Below are 15,841 nucleotides of genomic sequence, written 5' to 3'. Positions count from 1 at the left end.
GAATGCAAAACTGACAGGGATCATAAGGAAGGGAGACAAAGCTCATATTTTAAAATTATCTTTAGGATATTCACAAATTAACACGGCCCTCAAAAAATATCACTTTTAAGTGCCTTAAATCATTGATAGAAACTATTTTTTACAAATGCAATGGTAGTTGAAAATAACATGAACGGTTCAGGTGTATCTCTTAACTCCACACCCCTGCACCTATAACGAATTATGTCTAAGGCGATTGGTTTATTGATTAACCCTCTTTGTCGACTGATCCTTTTCTGCTCACTATTACGAATACCTACACATTCTGCCTCCGGATGAGATTATTGAATGCAAACGGCTATTTCATACAAATGCCCTTAGCCTTTTCATTCTGCTCGCTCCACGAGACACAGTGTATATATAGAAAGTTTCTAATTGTCGGAAGAGCAAAGCTAGAGGCTACCAATATAAGATAGTCACTAAGAAATCAAATAGGGAGTTCAAAAGAAATGCTTTACTCACAGAGTAGTCGGTGCATGAAACATATTGCCACAGGGAGAAGTTTGGTTCAGATTGCATTTTAAATTTCAAAAGACAATTGGACATGTGCTTGAAGGGCACTAATGTGTAGGGTTAAGGGTAAAAATTTCAGGTGTGCCACTAAATTGGTCAGCTCTTTAAAATAACAGACACAGCAATGACGGGCCGAGTGGCCTCCTTCTGTGATGTAAGTTTCTAAGATTCTATGTACAACAAAATACTCCAAATTGTATCTTCAAAATTGCTCCTGCCGGAACAAGCCCGGCCCTTTCGCCATCGATCTAAAGGCCCATAACCACACCACGAGCACCAGGAAGTCAGCAAAACCACGGTGCTCAGTGACTTCATTCCACTTTTAGACACCGACCAGCTCCGTCGCACCAGACGGTCACAGTTGGAACCCGTATTTGCTGTTTTCACACTATCCTTAGCCGAGTTAGTATTATGACTGCAGTGATACAATAGGCAGTGCATATACGTTCAGGTGGAAGGGGAAGAGAGTGATTGGATGGAACTCCCATTGGAGTGGAGCTGACGGGAATGGAACAGTAGAAGATTTCTTGATATCATACATTTGCACACTGGAGCAGGGGGAAAATAAGTGTAGAAGACTTTAAATCCATTATGTGAGGATAGTTTTACAATTTCATGGTACACAATGAACATTGGAACTCTCATGTATTGTGTACAATATATCCAACACATGACGAGGCAAGGAGAGAGAGATTTCTCCCTCTGGGTTGTATGTAGCAAAATCGTAAAATCTTCATTAGAAACACGTTTCCCGCTTTGCACCACACAGCGCCCACTCAGCAATGACTGCCCATGTTTACAGTAAAGCAGCATTATTTCGAATTGGCAATATCTCTGAGAGATTCTCAATCCGGAGCTATGAACAGAGTGACAGGCATTAATCCAGGGCATCATCCCACTAGTTTGGTTTTACCTCGGCATAGATGCTGGCTTCTGCTGAAGGCTTGGCAGCTTTTCCTGATTTGCCTAGTGCATCCATGGTAATTGTTGCATAATTGTCCTCATTATTCTGCACCTAAAGAACAGGAAGATGGATTAAATATTCTGGTCATCCGCAAATTCACGTGAAATCTTCTCATTTAAGTGGAACTCATTTTTCCCCCAAGCTTTTAGCTAAATTATTCTGAGATTACGATCATCATATTATCATCATCATAGGCAATCGCTCAAAAAGAGGATGACTTGCTTCCATGCCAAAATGGGACGTTCACTAGTGTTTCAATGAAGGACCTAACATTCGAAATCCCGAACTACATCTTGAAGGGTGGAAGATGCCTGTGCGTGGACTTTAACGTGTGGCGGCTGTTGCACACCAACCACCACATGGGCTTGACAGAGCTAGGTCTTTGTCCAGTAGCAAGGATTACCCAAGACGAGTGGAGACCAGCTCTGCTGCACGGACCGAGTTTGCACACATTTCCCAGTGTGGGCTGACCCGTGCTGGCCCTGGGTCCACCACTCTCCTGGGCCCCAAACTCACACCTCTCCTGGGCCCTAGTCACTGCCCTCTACAAACTCTTGGCGCTCGTTTGCCCCAACCTCGTCGCTCCTGCTGTGCCTGCCCACACTGTATTCAGCGTGGGCAGGCACACAGCCGTCATCCTCCTGCAGTGGCACGCAGACGACATTGCTCCCTCTAATGGTTCCGGCCATTACTAATGGAATGGCAACAAGTCAATGCAAATATTTCAAAGAACTTGATGACTGCCAGATTATTTTGAATGTTAAATCAGCAACATGACATGAGAGAATCATGGAATGATACCGCATAGAACGAGGCCTTTCACCTCATCGTGTCTGCGCCAACTTCAAATTCACCTTCAGTACATATCCAATTTCCTTCTGAATCTTAGTATTGAATCTACTTACACCAACCTTTCAGGTAGTGCATGCCAGATCATAACGACTCACTTCATTAAACAGTTTGTTCGCTTCAACTTGCCTCGGATTCTTTTGAAAATTACCTTAAAGCTGACACTTCTGACACCGGAAACTGGTTTTCTTTATTTATTCTATTAAAATCCTGCATGACTTTCAACCCTATTAAATCTCCATGAACCTTCCCTTCTCTAAACAGAACAACAGCTGCTGCTACAGACTCTCCATGTAACTGATCCCTAGTATCATCCGTAAATCTCTTCTGCACCCTCTCCAAGGCATTCGCATCCGGCCTGAAGTGTGGTGTCCGGAATTGGCCACAATATTCCAGTTGGGGCTGAACCAGTGTATGATAAACGTTCATCAAAACCTCTTTGCTTTTGTACTCTATTTATGAAGCCAAGCGTCCCACATTTTTTCTTAACAGCCTTCTCAACGTGTCCATCCCATCACTAAAGACATAAACCCCAGGTCACTCTGTTCAAACGGTGTACATCCCGACTTAGAAAACCCGGATCAGGTCTCAGTCGAAGCCTAATTAGTTTGCTCAGGAGTTTGCTGGAAATAATAAAAATAAATCTCCACAACCATGTTTTCACGTCCCTACACATAGTGAGGAGAAGAATTCATAATCGACAGTGTCCCAGTGACAATACTCTTCTTTCAGCCGACAGCTTTATCATGAAAATAATTGATTTAAAACTAGGCTTCGAATTCAGACAAAGGTAATGCTGGCACAGGGACACACCCCAAACAGGATAGACACCGCCTGAATTAAGTATTACTAAATAAAACACTGGGTAACCAGCATGGTTACACCGCTGGCATACTCACTTATCATATTGAAATTGCGATTCTATGTCCATATGGGGTTTGTGGACTGGAGGAAAGTAAGCAACTTTGAATTCATTCAGATTTCCGCACAAAAGGAGATTTTAAGTTTGAACCTGCAGGGCTTGGAGTGAGAGACGTTTCTATAACTGAGTGTAAATGAGTAGCAGCATGGCTGATATTTATGGACGTGATAATTTGTACTGCAAATTGTCCCATTAGACAAGACGTCACACCCTGAAGTTTCACAAAAATGAGCAACTGGGACCGCACATCTGAAGGTCTCAGTGACTTTACAAATTGTAACTCGATTCACTTTGACTTCCTGAAGTGACAGAGGACAAACCTCCCCAGAAGACAGCATGGGCCAGCCAAAGTGCCTTACCGCAGTCCAAGTGCATGCCTCACCCTGCAGAAGTGCCTTAGCTCTGTCCAAGTGCATACCTCCCCGTGCCGAAATGCCTTACCCCAGTCCAAGTTCCTCCTTCGCCCAGCCAAGGTGCCTTACCCCAGTCCAAGTACATCCCTCCCCCAGCCGAAGTGCCTTACTCTAGTCCAAGTTCATCCTTCCCCCAGCCAAGGTGCCTTACCACAGTCCAAGTACATCCTTTCCCCAGCCGAAGTGCCTTACTCTAGTCCAAGTTCATCCTTCCCCCAGCCAAGGTGCCTTACCCCAGTCCAAGTTCATCCCTCCCCCAGCCGAAGTGCCTTACTCTAGTCCAAGTTCATCCTTCCCCCAGCCAAAGTGCCTTACTCTAGTCCAAGTTCCTCCTTCCCCCAGCCAAGGTGCCTTACCCCAGTCCAAGTTCATCCCTCCCCCAGCCGAAGTGCCTTACTCTAGTCCAAGTTCCTCCTTCCCCCAGCTAAGGTGCCTTACCCCAGTCCAAGTTCATCCCTCCCCCAACCGAAGTGCCTTACTCTAGTCCAAGTACATCCCTCCCCCAGCCAAAGTGCCTTACTCTAGTCCAAGTTCATCCTTCCCCCAGCCAAGGTGCCTTACCACAGGCCAAGTTCATCCTTCCCCCAGCCAAGGTGCCTTACCCCAGTCCAAGTATATCCTTTCCCCAGCCAAGGTGCCTTACCCCAGTCCAAGTACATCCCTCCCCCAGCCGAAGTGCCTTACCACAGTCCAAGTACATCCTTTCCCCAGCCAAAGTGCCTTACCACAGTCCAAGTTCATCCTTTCCCCAGCCAAGGTGCCTTACCACAGTCCAAGTACATCCTTTCCCCTGCCAAGGTGCCTTACCACAGTCCAAGTACATCCTTTCCCCAGCCAAAGTGCCTTACCACAGTCCAAGTTCATCCTTCCCCCAGCGAAGGTGCCTTACCACAGTCCAAGTTCATCCTTCCCCCAGCCAAGGTGCCTTACCACAGTCCAAGTACATCCCTCCCCCAGCCGAAGTGCCTTACTCTAGTCCAAGTTCATCCTTCCCCCAGCCAACGTGCCTTACCACAGTCCAAGTACATCCCTCCCCCAGCCGAAGTGCCTTATTCTAGTCCAAGTTCATCCTTCCCCCAGCCAAGGTGCCTTACCACAGTCCAAGTACATCCTTTCCCCAGCCGAAGTGCCTTACTCTAGTCCAAGTTCATCCTTCCCCCAGCCAAGGTGCCTTACCCCAGTCCAAGTTCATCCCTCCCCCAGCCGAAGTGCCTTACTCTAGTCCAAGTTCATCCTTCCCCCAACGAAAGTGCCTTACTCTAGTCCAAGTTCCTCCTTCCCCCAGCCAAGGTGCCTTACCCCAGTCCAAGTTCATCCCTCCCCCAGCCGAAGTGCCTTACTCTAGTCCAAGTTCCTCCTTCCCCCAGCTAAGGTGCCTTACCCCAGTCCAAGTTCATCCCTCCCCCAACCGAAGTGCCTTACTCTAGTCCAAGTACATCCCTCCCCCAGCCAAAGTGCCTTACTCTAGTCCAAGTTCATCCTTCCCCCAGCCAAGGTGCCTTACCACAGGCCAAGTTCATCCTTCCCCCAGCCAAGGTGCCTTACCCCAGTCCAAGTATATCCTTTCCCCAGCCAAGGTGCCTTACCCCAGTCCAAGTACATCCCTCCCCCAGCCGAAGTGCCTTACCACAGTCCAAGTACATCCTTTCCCCAGCCAAAGTGCCTTACCACAGTCCAAGTTCATCCTTTCCCCAGCCAAGGTGCCTTACCACAGTCCAAGTACATCCTTTCCCCTGCCAAGGTGCCTTACCACAGTCCAAGTACATCCTTTCCCCAGCCAAAGTGCCTTACCACAGTCCAAGTTCATCCTTCCCCCAGCGAAGGTGCCTTACCACAGTCCAAGTTCATCCTTCCCCCAGCCAAGGTGCCTTACCACAGTCCAAGTACATCCCTCCCCCAGCCGAAGTGCCTTACTCTAGTCCAAGTTCATCCTTCCCCCAGCCAACGTGCCTTACCACAGTCCAAGTACATCCCTCCCCCAGCCGAAGTGCCTTATTCTAGTCCAAGTTCATCCTTCCCCCAGCCAAGGTGCCTTACCACAGTCCAAGTACATCCTTTCCCCAGCCGAAGTGCCTTACTCTAGTCCAAGTTCATCCTTCCCCCAGCCAAGGTGCCTTACCCCAGTCCAAGTTCATCCCTCCCCCAGCCGAAGTGCCTTACTCTAGTCCAAGTTCATCCTTCCCCCAACGAAAGTGCCTTACTCTAGTCCAAGTTCCTCCTTCCCCCAGCCAAGGTGCCTTACCCCAGTCCAAGTTCATCCCTCCCCCAGCCGAAGTGCCTTACTCTAGTCCAAGTTCCTCCTTCCCCCAGCTAAGGTGCCTTACCCCAGTCCAAGTTCATCCCTCCCCCAACCGAAGTGCCTTACTCTAGTCCAAGTACATCCCTCCCCCAGCCAAAGTGCCTTACTCTAGTCCAAGTTCATCCTTCCCCCAGCCAAGGTGCCTTACCACAGTCCAAGTTCATCCTTCCCCCAGCCAAGGTGCCTTACCCCAGTCCAAGTATATCCTTTCCCCAGCCAAGGTGCCTTACCCCAGTCCAAGTACATCCCTCCCCCAGCCGAAGTGCCTTACCACAGTCCAAGTTCATCCTTCCCCCAGCCAAGGTGCCTTACCACAGTCCAAGTTCATCCTTCCCCCAGCCAAAGTGCCTTACCACAGTCCAAGTACATCCTTTCCCCAGCCAAAGTGCCTTACCACAGTCCAAGTTCATCCTTTCCCCAGCCAAAGTGCCTTACCACAGTCCAAGTTCATCCTTTCCCCAGCCAAGGTGCCTTACCACAGTCCAAGTTCATCCTTTCCCCAGCCAAAGTGCCTTGCCACAGTCCAAGTTCATCCTTTCCCCAGCCAAAGTGCCTTACCACAGTCCAAGTACATCCTTCCCCCAGCCAAGGTGCCTTACCACAGTCCAAGTACATCCCTCCCCCAGCCGAAGTGCCTTACTCTAGTCCAAGTTCATCCTTCCCCCAGCCAAAGTGCCTTACCACAGTCCAAGTACATTCCTCCCCCAGCCAAAGTGCCTTACCACAGTCCAAGTACATCCCTCCCCCAGCCGAAGTGCCTTACTCTAGTCCAAGTTCATCCTTCCCCCAGCCAAAGTGCCTTACCACAGTCCAAGTACATCCCTCCCCCAGCCAAAGTGCCTTACCACAGTCCAAGTACAACCCTACCCCAGCCGAAGTGCCTTACTCTAGTCCAAGTTCATCCTTCCCCCAGCCAAGGTGCCTTACCACAGTCCAAGTTCATCCTTTCCCCAGCCAAAGTGCCTTACCACAGTCCAAGTTCATCCTTCCCCCAGCCAAAGTGCCTTACCACAGTCCAAGTACATCCCTCCCCCAGCCGAAGTGCCTTACTCTAGTCCAAGTTCATCCTTCCCCCAGCCAAAGTGCCTTACCACAGTCCAAGTTCATCCTTCCCCCAGCCAAGGTGCCTTACCACAGTCCAAGTACATCCCTCCCCCAGCCGAAGTGCCTTATCCCAGTCCAAGTGCTTGCATCCCCCAGCCGGAGCGCCTTACCCCAGTCCAAGTGCATGCCTCCCCCAGTCGAAGTGCCTTATCCCAGCGCAAGTGCAACCTCCGCGCCCACGATAGATGGGGCAGGCATTGTGTACAGATTGTTAACGGGTTTATATGGATGTGGATGTGGTGTATTTGCACTTCCAGATGGCATTTGACAAGGTGCCATATAAAAGGTTACTGCATCAGATAAAGGTTCATGGGGTGGGTGTAATATATTAGCATGGATAAAGGATTTGCTAACTAACAGACAACAGAGAGTCGGGATAAATGGTTCAATCTCGGATTGGCAATCAGTAACTAGTGGTGTGCCTCAGGGATCAGTGCTGGGACCCCAACTATTCAGAATCTATATTAGTTACTTGGAAGAAAGGACCAAGTGTAACGTATCCAAGTTTGCTGACGATACAAAGATGGGAGGAAAAGCATTGTGTGAGGAGGTCACAGAAAGCTGCAAAAGGACATAGACAGGCTAATAAGTGGGCAAAAAATTGGCAGATAGAGTATCATGTTGGAAAGTGTGAGGTTATGCACTTTGGCAGACAAAAAAATCAAAGAGTAAGTTATTATTTCAATGAAGAAAAAATGCAAATTGCTGCAGTACAGAAATGCCTGCAGGTACTTGTGCATGAAACACAAAAGTTGAGTATGTAGGCATAGCAAATCCAATGGAATCTTAGCCTTTATTGCAAAGGGGATGGAGTATAAAAGCAGGGAAGTCTTGCTACAGTTATACAGGGTATTGGTGAGGACACACCAGAGTACTACGTACAGTCTTGGTTTCCATATTTACGAAAGGATATACTTGCTTTGGTGACAGTTCAGTGAAGGTTCACTAGATTGATTCCAGAGATGAGGGGGTTGATTTATGAGGAACGGTTGAGTAGGTTGGGCCTCTATGCATTGGAATTCAGAAGAATGAGAGATGATCGTATCGAAACGTGTAAGATTATGAGGAGGCATAACAAGTTGGGTGCAGAGAGGATGTTCCCATTGATAGAGGAAACTAGAAGTAGTGGGCATTATCTTAGAATTACGGGTCGCACATTTAAAACTGAGATGAGGAGGAATTTCTTCACTCAGATGGTTGTAAATCTGTGGAATTCACTGCCTCAGAGAGCTGTGATAGCTGGGACATTGAATACATTGAAGACAGAGTTGAACAATTTCTTAACTGATAAGGGAATAAAGGGCTATGGCGAGCGGGCAGGAAAGTGGTCCTGAGTCTATGATTGGATCAGCTATGATTGTATTAAATGGCGGAGCGGGATCGAGGGGCCATATGGCCTACTCTTGCTCTTATTTCTTCTGTTCTTATGTTCTTATTGGGTATGAAGTTAATGGTGACACCGTTGTGACTTCTGTATATCATCCAGTCCAACGATGTCCCTAGTAAGGGGTTGGAAGAACTTGATTCGTCTTCCCCCCACCCGTGTCTCTCCACCCCCACCATCCATGTCTCTATCTCTCCCGCCAGCCTCTCTCTCCCCCCAGATTCTTTCTCACTCCCCCCAGTCTCTCTCACGCTCTCTCCCCCCCACGCCCCCACCCCAGACTCTCTCTCCCCCCAGACTCTCTCTCCCCCAGCCTCTCTCTTCCGCCAGTCTCGTTCTCTCTGTCTCTCTCTCTCCCCCAGCTTCTCTTCCCCCACAGCCTCTCTTCCACCCAACCTCTCCCTCGTTAGCGGGCCCACGGCTGCCGCTCTGGAGCCCAGAACCGCTGCTCTCGGCCACAGTGCCTCTGCGGCGCGGGGGGCGGGGTTGGGGGTGGGGGGGGGGAGGTCGGGGATAGAATCGGAGCCTCAGTTTCTGCTTCTCGGCATCACGTGCTTGGAATGATTCCTGCGGGAGGTGGCGGAGCTTGACCGGGGTGGGGCTTGTCACCTGTCGGTCAAAACAGTGCAGAACGGGCCGGGGGGTGGCGGGGCTGGACAGAGGCCTGTCCGACAAAAAAGTTCTGTACAAATAGTTACATCGGTTGCTAATAATATAATCATTGAGTGTGTATATGAGTACTGTAATTAAGGAAGTGAAACGAGAGAGCGAGAGATAGACTGTAGAATTAGTCTGCTCTAGTTTGGAGATTGGCTTCTTATTGTATGTAATTTTCGGCTGTTTTAACCTTTATCTTCTCTACTGTAATTTGTTTGAAAAATATATTATATAATATACATTAAATAAGGGTTCAAAGCGTCACCGCTGGATATGAAAGTCCCTGAATGGAGAGTAGAATATTTTTCCAAACTTTTCTTAAGATATTCAGATTGAGGCTCTGTATGAAGAGGTTTATGGGTTCTGTGAGTGTGAGTGGTTACTAGCATGCTATCGTGTATTCTGTAGCGTGTAGCCATGATCATTAATTGATGGCTCAACGTTCTTTATAGAGTTGATTCTTGCATTAGAAGGTGGATGGGTTGACTGGATCCATCCAACATTCTCTGACATTCCTTATTTCAAAAATTCATTCTTTCTCCTACCTTTGTATTTCACCCACACCAATTGCACCATTGATCATTGATAATCAGCAATCAGTTCACAAAAGCTTAATAACAGTAGTAATATATCCCTACCTCTCTATCTATATACATGTATATAAATGAAAAATAAACTTACCGGAACTGCATTTTCAGCTGTCGTCACAAAAAGAAAGAATAAATAGATTAGTGACTGTATTGGATCTCAGCACAGATCGAAACCAGGTTTTTATATTGCATATTGTCTATGTCTGATCAGATACACGGCAAACAAAGCAGATTGGCTGATTTCTAGCAGAATAAAATTGAAAAGCTTTGCAGTTTTGTAAAAATTGTATATAACATTCGCTTCACCATTTTGGAGTACTGTGAACATTTCTGTTCTGTATATAATCAAAAGAATAAGTAGGCACTGGAGAACGTAAAAAAGAGCTTTACAAGGATGGCACCAGAACTGAAATATGATAGATATAAGGAAAGGCATAACAGGCTCAGGATACTTTCTATTGAACAGAGATAGATGATGGTGACCTGATACAGGCCTTTACATAGAAACATAGAAATATAGAAAATAGTTGCAGGAGTAGGCCATTCCGCCCTTCGAGGCTGCACCACCATGCAATATGATCATGGCTGATCATGCAACTTCAGTACCCCATTCCTGCTTTCTCTCCATACTCTTTGATCCCTTTAGCCATCTAACTCCATCTTGAATATATCTAACGAACTGGCCTGAACAACTTTCTGTTGTAGAGACTTCCACAGGTTCACAATTCTCTGAGTGAAGAAGTTTCTCCTCATCTCGGTCCTAAATGGCTTACCCTTTATCGTTGGACTGTGACTCCTGGTTCTGGACTTCCCCAACATCGCAAACATTTTTCCTGCATCTAACGTGTCCAATCCCATTAGAATTTTATATGTTTCTATGAGATCTCCTCTTATTCTTCTAAATTCCAGTGAATATAAGCCTAGTCGATCTAGTGTTTCTTCATATGTCAGTCCTACCATCCCGGGAATCAGTCTGCTGAACCTTCACTGCACTCCCTCGATAGCAAGAATGTCATTCCTCAGGTTAGGAGATGAAAGCTGCACACAATACTCAAGGTGTGGTCTCACCAAGGCCCTGTACGGCTGCAGTAAGACCTCCCTGTTCCTATACTCAAATCCCCTCGCTATGAAGGCCAGCATCGCATTAGCTTTCTTTACTGCCTGCGGTACCTGCATGCCTACCGTCAATGATTGATGTACCATGACACCCAGGTGTCATTGCACCTTCCCTTTAAATAATCTGTCACCATTCAGATAATAATGTGCCTTCCTGTTTTTGCCACCACAGTGGATAACCTCACACTTATCCACATTATATTGCAACTGCCATGCATTTGCCCATTCACCTAACATGTCCAAGTCCCCCTGCAGCCTCATAGCATCTCCTCGCAGCTCGCACTGCCACCCAACTTAGTGTCACCTGCAAGCTTGGAGATATTACCTTAAATCCCTTCGTCTAAATCATTAATGTATACTGTAAATAGCTGGGGTCCCAGCACTGAACACTTCGGCACCCCACTAGTCACTGGCTGCCATTCTGAAAAGGACACATTTATTCCCACTCTTTCCTTCCTGTCTGCCAACCAGTTCTCTATCCACTTGAATACATTACCCCCAATACGATGGGCTTTAATTTTGCACACTAATCTCTTGTGTTGGACCTTGTCAAAAGCCTTTTCAACGTCCAAATACACCACATCCACTGGTTCTCCCTTGCCCACTCTACTAGTTACATCCTCAAAAAATTGTAGAAGTTTTGTCAAGTATGATTTCCCTTTCATAAATCCATGCTGACTTAGACCAATCCTGTCACTGCTTTCCAAATGCGCTGCTAATAGATCTTTAATAATTGATTGCAGCATTTTCCCCACTATCGATGTCAGGTTAACCGGTCTATAATTCACTGTTTTCTCTCACCCTCCTTTTTTAAAAAGTGGGGTTACATTAGCTAGCCTCCAATCCATAGGAACTGAAGCAGAGTCCATGGAATATTGGAAAATGACCATCAATGCATCTACTAATTCTAGGGCCACTTCCTTAAGTAGTCTGGGATACAGACTATCAGGCCCTAGGGATTTATCGGCTTTCAGTCCCTTCAATTTCCCTAACACCATTTCTTGACTAACAAGGATTTCCCTCATTTCCCCCTTCTTGCTACATGCTCGGTTCCCTATTATTTTCGGGATGTTATTCGTGTGTTCCTTAGTGAAGCAAGAATCGAAGAATTTGTTCAATTGGTCTGCCATGTCCTTGTACCACATTATGAATTCACCTGATTCTGAATGAAAGGGACCTACATTAGTCTTCATTAATCTTTTTCTCTTCACATATCTATAGAAGCTTTTGCAGTCAGTTTTTATGTTCCCTGCAAGCTTACTCTCATAGTCGATTTCCCCTTCCTAATTAAACCCTTTGTCCTCCTCTGCTGAATTCTAAATTTCTTCTAGTCCTCAGGTTTGCTGCTTTTTCTGGCCAATTTATATGCCTCCTCCTTGTATTTAAGACTTTCCCTAATTTCCCTTCTGAGCCACGGTTGAGCCACATTCCCTTCCTTATTCTTACGCCATAGAGGGATGTACAAATGTTGTAGTTCATCCTTCTGATATTTAAATGTCTGCCATTGCCTATCCACCTTCAAACCTTTAAATATCATTCTCTAGTCTATTCTAGAAATTTGCGTCTCACACCGTTGAAGTTTCCTTTCTTTAAGTTCAGAACCCTAGTCTCTGAATTAACTGTGTCACTCTCCATCTTAATAAAGAATTCTGACATATTATGTTCACTCTTCCCCAAAGGGTCCCGCACGACCAGATTGCTAATTAATCCTCTCTCATTACACAAGACCCAGTCGAGGATGCCCTGCTCTCTAGTTGGTTCCTCGACAGATTGGTCTAGAAAATCATCCCTTATACATGCCAGGAAATCTTCCTCCACAGCATTGCTACCAGTTTGGTTAGCCTTATCAATATGTAGATTAATGTCACGCATGATAACTGCTGTACCGTTATTGCACACGTCGCTAATTTCCTGTTTGATGCCATCCCCAATCTCCCTACTACTGTTTTTGGTCTATACACAATTCCCATTAGCGTTTTCTGCCCATTGATGTTTCGCAGCTCTACCAATATCGATTCCACATCATCCACGATAATGTGTTTCGCTACTATTGCATTAATCTCCTCTTTAACCAGCAACGCTACCCCACCTTCTTTTCCTTCCTGTCTGTCCTTCCTGAATATTGAATAATCCTGGATGTTGAGTTCGCAGCTTTGGTTATCTTGGGGCCATGTCTCTGTGATCCCAATTGCATCATATCCGTTAGCATCTATCAGCGCAGTCAATTCACCCAACATTATTATGAATGCTCCTCGCATTGAGACTCAGAGCCTTCAGGCTGTTTTTTTTTTAACACTCTTTGTCCTTTTAGAATTATGGAAGAGGTTTGATAGGGTAAATGTAGAAAACATTTGTTCACTTGTGGGGTGAGACCTAAATCCAGGGACATACGTATGAGACAGTCAACAATTAATCCAATACAAAATTCAGGAGAAACTGTATTTTAACCCAGAGAGTGTAGAGTTTGTGGAACACCCTACCACATGTAGTAGTTGAGGCGAATAGCATAGATACATTTAAGGAGAAGCTGTATATCTACATGAGGGAGAAAGAATTGGAATAATTTGAAAATGGAGTTAGATCAAGCAGAATAGCATGTGACTCGTGGGCTGCAGAAACACCCGTGTAGACGTGTTAGGCCGAATGGCCTGTTTCTCTGCAGTAAACTCCATGTTATATAATCATGGTCGACAAAGCAGTAGTGATACCAGACCAGCTATAGGCTTAAGATACATGGACTATGTACAGCAGGCATCTCAAAGGACTGGAGAAGAACGACCAATGTTGCCTCCGCAACATCCTACAAATCCATTGCCAGTCCAATAATGCCCATTTTACTCTATAGCCTAGAGTTCAAATACCGGTAGGCAGCATAGCTATTGTATTTATATGTTATTTGTTTGCAATATTTACCTGCCAAATTGTATTTTTTCTTTATCAGTAAACCTAAGAGAATCACGGCAAGAGTAACCCCCATCACTCCGACTACCGCACCTGCAATGATTGTGTTACTCTTTGAATTCTGGGATGGACCTGTGAAAACATTCTCAGTGAGAAAAAAGCACAACATCCAGCTACAATGTTACAATGTATAATATGTGTACACACGCAATTTAATATGTGTATAAATACACTTCATGTGCACTAACTTTTGCACTCAATCACGATTTCTAGTCCTGATTTGCATGTCAACATGAAGATTTATTTACGACTGGTGATAATGAGAATAGATACTAGTATTGGCCGTTTGTGCACCCAGATTAAATGCTGCCTGACTGGCCTAAGGTCAACCTGAAATTCGGCCTACATCATGTACATTTTCCAGGCATACTGGTGGTAATATTCACTTAATTTGCAGTGTCGGCAATGGCATAAGGCGGCCGATATCGAACCACCCGCCCATTATACACCACGCTTGAATTTATTTACCATTAATGTCAATAAGACAGGAAAATCAGGTGTATTAGAGAATGAACGGAGAGTTACAGAAATTTAGAGTTAGCAAACAGAATGCAAGTCCCTGCTCACTGCAAATCAATTCAGCCTTTTCACTCAGCACTCCCCAGCTGCAATTAGCTACAAGACAGCAAGATGTAAATAGCAAACATGTATTTCATAAGATAAGTGATTCACCAGATGTTCCAGTCGATGAATGCTCTGTAATGGGAGAGGTCATTGTAGCTTCTGCAGAAAATAACAACAAATTAAGAAGATGAAAGGAATATCAGGAACATCGATATCTCTGATGAAAAAATAAATAATACTGATTTAAGCTATCGGGCAGCCATGAATACCGATTGTAACGTGTACTTCAGTGAGGACCTGGCCTACATATGACTCCAATCCTACACTATGTAGTTGGCTATTGCTGCCCTCAGGTCAACCAAGGATGGTCAATATATCGTGCCGTCCTCATCTCAAGAATCGAGATGAGATTCTATCTATTTTTGTGGCATTGGTTTTTAAAGATTCAAGCAGAATGACTGGGCAGCTACTTCAAGGAGTTATCATACTCACAGCTAAGCGGATAGTTGTGGGATCTAACGGGCTGAGTGATTCCAGTGTGCTGTGGCCACAGTGAGAGACAATTTATGTCAATTATTTTCCCGCTGGTGTTTACAAAGTCTAACTGGCAACGGGTGTCACAGCTGTATCTCAGAATATGTAAAGTTACCATTGTTATCTGTATACAGGTTGAGGTTATCACGTTGAAACTTATGACAGTAGTAACCCTTTAGAACAAGGCAGAATTGGACAGAGAATGACACCATGGATTATTCCAAAAACGGAGAACAGTGGGAGCCTCGGAGAAACCATCCGGTGTGATATTCTGAATGAAATACATATAGTGAGAGAGGAAGTATTAAGAGGATTAGCAGCTTTGAAAGTAGTTAAGTCCCCAGACCCGGATGAAATGCATCCCAGGCTGTTGAGCGAAATTAAAGAGGAAAAAGCAGAGGCCTTGACCATAATTTTCAAGTCCTCTTTGGATTTGGGCATAGTGCCAGAGGATTGGAAGAATGCTAATGTAGTACACTTGTTTAAGAAGGGAGAAAGGGATAGGCCGAGTAATTACAGGCCTGTGAGCCTAACCGCAGTGGTGGGAAAATTATTGGAAAAAATCCTGAAAGACAGGATAAATGTACAATTGGAAAGGCAGCAATTAATTAGGGACAGTGAGCACGGATTTGTTAAGGGAAGATCGTGTTTGTCTAAATTGATCGAATTTTTTGAGGAGGTAACCAAGAAGGTCGATGAGGGTAGTGCATACGGTGTAGTGGATATGAACGTTAGCAAAGCTTTTGATAAGGTCCCACATGGTAGACTGGTCATGAAGGTTAAAGCCCATGGGATCAAGGGCAAAGTGACAAGTTGGATCCAAAATTGGCTTGGAGGTAGAAAGCAAAGGTTAATGGTTGATGGATGTTTTTGTGACTGGAACAATGTTTCCAGTGGGGTGCATTCTGGCTCAGTACTGGGTCCCTTGCTTT

At 45.5% G+C, this 15,841-nt stretch overlaps 1 protein-coding gene across 1 annotated transcript in view; it reads right to left on the bottom strand.

Moving 5' to 3' along the window:
- Positions 1 to 1,104: 1,104 nt before the first annotated feature.
- LOC139241063 (uncharacterized) overlaps positions 1,105 to 15,841 on the bottom strand; it is a 29,197-nt gene continuing 14,460 nt past the window's right edge. Inside the window, exons 4-6 of the mRNA XM_070869758.1 lie at positions 14,484 to 14,534; positions 9,826 to 9,842; positions 1,105 to 1,567 (exon numbers count right to left, since the gene is read on the bottom strand). Coding sequence (XP_070725859.1) covers positions 1,451 to 1,567; positions 9,826 to 9,842; positions 14,484 to 14,534 — 185 coding nt within the window. The 3' untranslated portion in view covers positions 1,105 to 1,450. The remainder of the gene's footprint in view (positions 1,568 to 9,825; positions 9,843 to 14,483; positions 14,535 to 15,841) is intronic.

The sequence above is a fragment of the Pristiophorus japonicus genome, chromosome Y, assembly GCF_044704955.1.
Source record: "Pristiophorus japonicus isolate sPriJap1 chromosome Y, sPriJap1.hap1, whole genome shotgun sequence".
In the NCBI taxonomy this organism is placed as follows: Eukaryota; Metazoa; Chordata; class Chondrichthyes; family Pristiophoridae; genus Pristiophorus; species Pristiophorus japonicus.
The sequence above is the reverse complement of the archived record's forward strand: the minus strand, read 5'-3'. Positions and strand labels throughout refer to the sequence as shown.